Raw genomic sequence first — 6000 nt, 5'->3', positions numbered from 1 at the left:
GAACCTCCTCCTCTGAACCTTTTGAGGATACAATGCAAAACAGCGCATATAAGTATGCATGTATGGCTGTACACATTTACTTTGTGGTATGCTTTCAGGAATGGCCAACAACAAAGCAGTCATGCAGGAGCAACCGTAGCGAAAGCCGCCGAAAGAACCTTCTTCGCTGCACAGAACACACCATATAACAGCAGCAGCATCACAAACTTCTTCGAGGCCAACACCCTCAAGTTTATCTTTATCCGATGTGCCCTCATGAATCTAACTACCGCATTCCCGAACAGACTGAGCCAAGAACCAAGAAGGGCGAGAACCATATTGAGAGCTTCCTTTGGTCCCTCCACGTTACACACTTCGGTTCGGCCAAACTCCACAATGGTTGGGCCTGCTGAGTCACTGTCATCAACATGGCCAAGGCCAAAAGACTCGTTCAACCAGTCGGAGAATCTGATTAGGAGCCTTGCAAGCCAGGCCACTTCGGTATCTGAGATTGGCCTCCGCATCCAGTCACCTTTATATCGTACATCAGCCCATGTTCGCTGACCGATACCTGGGTGTTTCGGGGTGAATATCTCGCCACGTCCATGATGTGGATCATCTGCTTGAGACGTAGATGTACGTGGCTTTTTCAAGGGGCCACCAAAAAGGATATTCATCTGGGATCTGATTGCATCCAGGGCCTGGATGCTATTTGAGACATCCCCAGAAGAAATTTGGATCTCATGTTCTGCCCGCAGCACCAACAGCTAAGAAACAATTAAGAAAGACAGTTATCAATTTGTTTCAACAATTCATATTTAAGAATTAAAAAAAAGATACTTCTATTATTAAAAATGGTAAGTGAAGACCGCCAGCAAAACACAATCACGAACAAAATCAATGAGATGATAATATATGCCATACCATGTATGATCAGCAAAACTCCAAATTTTCAAGACATCTAGACAATTAAGCTACCAAATAAGACAAAAAGTGTCGGTGAAAATACATCGTGGTGATATAATATACCTGAAGTAAGTTATGTGCCCCATCTTCACCATCACTGAAAAGTCTCAAATCATGGTTCCAATTCTCATGTAAAAAAGACCCGTCTGCATCACTTTCACAGAGACCATCCTCCCAATCCTGACATCAGGAAGACATTAGGAAAAACCAATGCATGTAGTTATGCTTTTATCCAAGCATAAAGATGCACAAAAATTCAAGTTCAATGGAACTTTAGAGTAAAGGACCAAAGGAACTCCTTTGTGATATTGTGTCTCATATGTTTGTTTAATCCTTTGTCATAGAAGTTGCCCATCATAACAAAGTTTTCATATTACCCATCTCAAGGAACTTTGTAGTTCTTGGAGATTTCTAGAGCAAGTTTTCTGGGTTAATGAACTTGAAACTACAACCAAAGGAGAATCATGTACGGCCACAGGCTTCTAGGCTTCTCAGTGACTAATATATACATAGACTTCCTAGCATAGAGGTTGCCACAAGCTTAAGAGGGTCCATGAAGTTGACAGTTGAGTAGACCACAGAACTGTAGTGACAGAAATTCTGCAAGTGCCTTATCAGAGTTGTATTATATAGTTGATCTCATATTGGTGGAAAGACTAGAAGTAGGAAAGAAACCACAAAATGAAATGAAACTTCCAAACATGGATCTGCCATATATGATCATTAAACAAATTTTATGTAATATATTTCAGAACCACACACCACACTAACTGACACCTGCATTTCCTTCATTCAGACGGAGCTACAACAGAATTAGAAGACCAATGAACGTGTCAGAACTTTACCTGCAATTGTTCACAAATTGATGGAATGTATTTGTATGCATCATTAGAGGAATATGCAGAAGGTCTAGCTGGTTTAGAATGAAAAACAACATCAACTTTCCGAATAAGGTCCAGCAGTTCCTTGGACAAAGTCAAAATTTTTAGCACCTGAAAAGACAACCATATAAAGACTGCCATCAACTTGGACAGCTAGTTGATAATGCATTCCAAAATGCACAATTGTAAGTCTAAAAAAGTATTTTAGCATTTAAATTCCCAATAAATTTAAACATTTAGCAAAATTTACTTGATTCTTCAACCAAAAGAAGACCATTACAATTGGTAACAGACTCTATAAAACCGAAAAGCAGAACCTAAGAAATGCTGCTATCATAGTCGAAGAAAACGAGTATTGCAACATTACCATGAGATAGTCAATATTTCTAAGTTCAGCGATATTATATTAGAATGTGTAAAAGGTGTCTACATAGTCGACGAAAAAAGTAATATAATATGTACTCTTGAAAATTTTATGATTCTAATTTCGGCACCCAGAGATTAGTTTCCTTGCATGACTAATTTTGTTAATCTGATTAGTTCTTCAACTGCACGGGGTCTAGAAACGAGATTTTCTGTTACATAAAAATTCAGGCCTATGCTTCAGGTTGGTTGAGAAAGTGAGAAGGTAAAACTATCTATTAGACATGGAAGGAGGAGCCCGAAAATATTTCATGAGGGATGGCTACCAGTATTTGAGATAAAGAGGAATAGGGGGGAGGTTCCACCAGTACCAAGTATATTCCCCTACCTTACTTCTCTTTCCTTTTTAAGGATTTCTCTCGGTTTTCCTTTTGCCTTCCAGCACCCAAAATCTTGTTCTCTACAGACATAGCATACTCATGAGCCGGCCAGCCAAAACCCAATACAAAGCAAGATAAGATGAGGACTTTATTCTAGCATTCAACAAGTGTATACAAGTATAGAAGAAACAAGAGGGCCAGATTCCCTTCAGCCACAAAAAAAAAAAAAAATCTACACTTATTGTTGCAGTAAGCAACAGCATGTTTGAGACCAGTCAGCCAACAAAATCAGTAATGAGTTTATATGTGACACATCTCGCCATTTAGATATTGAATACTTTGCACACCTTGGTAGAGTACTTGGAAGCTATCTTACCGGGGAATACGAGAACTAAGACACCAAACATGTTATCCCTATTTGCAAAGCTACATAAAAGAATAAAAGAATGGATAGCACAACGACAATAGCTGAAGAATAGACAAAGTAAGGAATGGGTTATGAACAAAATAAGCACAGCATATAAAAACATTATATTCCATGATTGCAAAATTGGAGAAAGGAGATCAAGCTTGAAACCAACATAAAAGTGTTTTAAGATAAGTATCCACATAAATGCTCCATTTCTGTGGTCTGCCACATCTTTGTACGATACAGGTGAGTCAAAAGATGAAACAATATAGTTACCAAGGTAATACAAGAAATTGGATAGTGGCACAGTGGCACTAAAAAGTATCAGATGACTAACATAAAGACAACAGAAGTGAAGGGGAGAAGAGGATCAAGATATCGTTTATGGAGTACTGATAATTAAAATAGCGAGGGGCATAAAACATTTTGTTGTGATCAACAGGTGCCCCTTAAATTTAAAACATAGCAAGACAATTGTTCGGCCATATAAAGCCAAGTATTGGACTATTAATGAATAATTAATGCAAACATTTTGGGTAGCTCAGATGAAAATGTTTTAGGTGAATATGTGGAATTAATAGGGAGGATAGAAAAAATATTTTTGTTTTTAAACAGTTAGGTATAATCCCAAGAGAGAATAAAATAAGGGAGAATAAGTTTAAAAGATTAAACATGTTCAAAGGATACAGATATTTGTCATTAGACAGTTAATGCATCAATGAAACTGGAGGAGGTAAAGGAAGTTTTAAAAAAATCCATTTGTAATGTATTAGTAGTGCAAGGAGACATAGAAGATGATCTAAAAGAATTTTATAAGAAACAGTACAAAAATATTTGAATGCTCTTTATTTTATTAGAATTATTAACATGTACAGATCTTAATTGGAGGAAAAAGATCCATAGAGTACATTTCGATTTGTTGTTGTTGTTGTTGTTAAAAACTCCCAAGCAAGTAAAATAGAAAAGCAAAAAAATTAAAAAGGAAAGCTCATAAGAATATTATCAAACTTGCCTACCTAGAAAGAGAAATAAGATCATTGATCACTAACTAAGCAAACTAATTATTCACAGAATATTGAGCGATGGCATCTGATACAACGATTCATGGAGTAACAAACACTGGCATGAAAGCAATACAGATTACAGAAGTGCAGCACCTTTTATCGAGTCTAGACAGAGATTCAATAATCAGAAGTAACACATACCTTATGTATCATCTGGATAACTGACTCCACATTTGTATGGAGAAACTTGTGTGCAAACCCAAGAAAATGCATAACCAATGAGCTGTAGAATAGATAATTTGACAAAACATAACTTTCCCAGGCCGGAGAGTATTGCAAGTCCATGTGTCTCCCCTGCTTCCCTTTGCTGCTTTTATCGATATTTTCATTCCCTCCTACTTCTTTCTTCATTTCTGCTGGGTCAAACTTCGAAAACTCTTCTGGACTAGTGTTCCATGGCTCTAGATAAGACATCCATAAATAGAATACCTGGGAAGCATTTTTTATTGAAGCCCCTATTGGACAGAAAAGAAAGCTCCTCAATATAAACCTATACAAAGGCCTCTGGATCACTGCATTCCAAGAACCAACTGAATTCTCACAGCAAAGCATTACGTTTCTTGAGCTAAGAACATCCAGTGAACCCTTCGACTTGGGACTTTCACCGTACACCATATGCCGAGTCTCAGTACCTGAAACAGTTGAGTCACAGTTCAAGTACTTCACAAGCACCTTCAACACATCTCCTAGTCCAGCGGTAGGAGGAGCCTCACCCAGAACCGCCTTGTACGGGAAAGACAAACCAAAGGAGCGACAAACATTCATCGGAAGTGGAGAAAAATCATTGTCGATCATCCAAAAATGCACAAAAGTGTGGACCAGGAATTCAGCTTGCAGGAACGCCGTGTCATCGTAGCTCAATGAGTAATGAAGTAAAGAGCTACGGTAGGGCTGATAGGATAACCGATTCTTTGGCACAAAAACATGAAGATAAGCGTACAGAAGCTGGAGATACAGGTTGCATTCGGGCTTCTGCCTAGATCCGCGACTGCTGCTACATAAAACCGGAAGCGACGAGGTCCATTTCTCCAACCTAAACTTCCGGCTCTTTCGAACCACATTAGCGTCGGAGCTCTCGCTGTTTCCTCTACGAACAGGGTAGTAGGCGAACCAAAACATGAAGTACTCGAAAGCATTGAGCTGCATCTGGTACGGGGAACCCTGGACCGCGTCTTCCTTAACCCTACCTTTGAGAAGCGGGCAGAGATCGGAGAGGACGGAGCTCGGCCGGTCGCTCTGGAGGGCGAAGCGAATCCACTCCGGCAGCCGCTCGATGGGGAACACGTAGCGGACGAGGGCGTGGCGATCGACGGCGGAGATGGAGGATATCAGTATGCCGTCGGGGGCGAGGAGCGCGAGAAGGCGGCCGGCGAGGGCGGGATCGGAGGCGGCCTGGTCGATCCAGGCGGTGGACGCAGGGCGGCCGGGCGGGGCGGAGGAGGCGGAGGAGGAAGGGGGAGGGACGTCGTCGAAGCCGAAGATGCGGCAGATGAGGGCGGGGAGGGCGACAGAGAAGAAGGCGCGGCTCTGGTCGGAGGCATGGCGCCGGAGGAAGGAGTCGACGGCGGAGCAGGCGGCGGCGATGTCGGGCGGCGCCACGGCGGCCAGGACGGTGGTGGCCAGGTCCTGGGCCCGGTTCTGCGAATCCATCGTTTAGGGTTTTGGGAAAGGGGGAGGAGCGGAGAAAGGGAGGCGTTTGGTGTTCGAAGATTTAAAACGAGGAGAGGGGGGCGGTGGGGGGGTCGAGTTGGGATCGAGTGGCGCTCTTCCTTCGAGAGAAAGCGAGAGTGCGGGGCTACGTGTCCGGAAACGTCGACGGGGGAATGCGCCCACGTGGCGCTCGTCGCTTCGGATTTGTCGTAAGCTACAGGGCGTCCGAGTCTTCTGACCATCTCCTCGGATAACAAATCAGGACGGTCCAACAGGCACCCGCGACAATCTCAACGATGGTATATCAA

The 6000-nt window shown here is 42.2% G+C and overlaps 1 protein-coding gene across 1 annotated transcript in view; it reads right to left on the bottom strand.

Annotated features, from left to right (window-relative positions):
- The window catches only part of LOC135626488 (uncharacterized), a 5959-nt gene extending 185 nt beyond the window's left edge, over nt 1–5774 (bottom strand). The window contains exons 1-4 of the mRNA XM_065131813.1: nt 4184–5774; nt 1791–1937; nt 1009–1125; nt 1–746 (exon numbers count right to left, since the gene is read on the bottom strand). The exon at nt 1–746 is cut by the window's left edge and continues 185 nt beyond it. Of these exons, the coding sequence (XP_064987885.1) occupies nt 120–746; nt 1009–1125; nt 1791–1937; nt 4184–5692 (2400 nt within the window). The 5' untranslated portion in view covers nt 5693–5774 and the 3' untranslated portion in view covers nt 1–119. The remainder of the gene's footprint in view (nt 747–1008; nt 1126–1790; nt 1938–4183) is intronic.
- Between the last annotated feature and the right edge of the window lie 226 nt (nt 5775–6000).

Source organism: Musa acuminata, chromosome BXJ2-11, assembly GCF_036884655.1.
Source record: "Musa acuminata AAA Group cultivar baxijiao chromosome BXJ2-11, Cavendish_Baxijiao_AAA, whole genome shotgun sequence".
NCBI lineage: Eukaryota > Viridiplantae > Streptophyta > Magnoliopsida > Zingiberales > Musaceae > Musa > Musa acuminata.
This window is presented reverse-complemented; position numbering and strand designations above follow the sequence as displayed.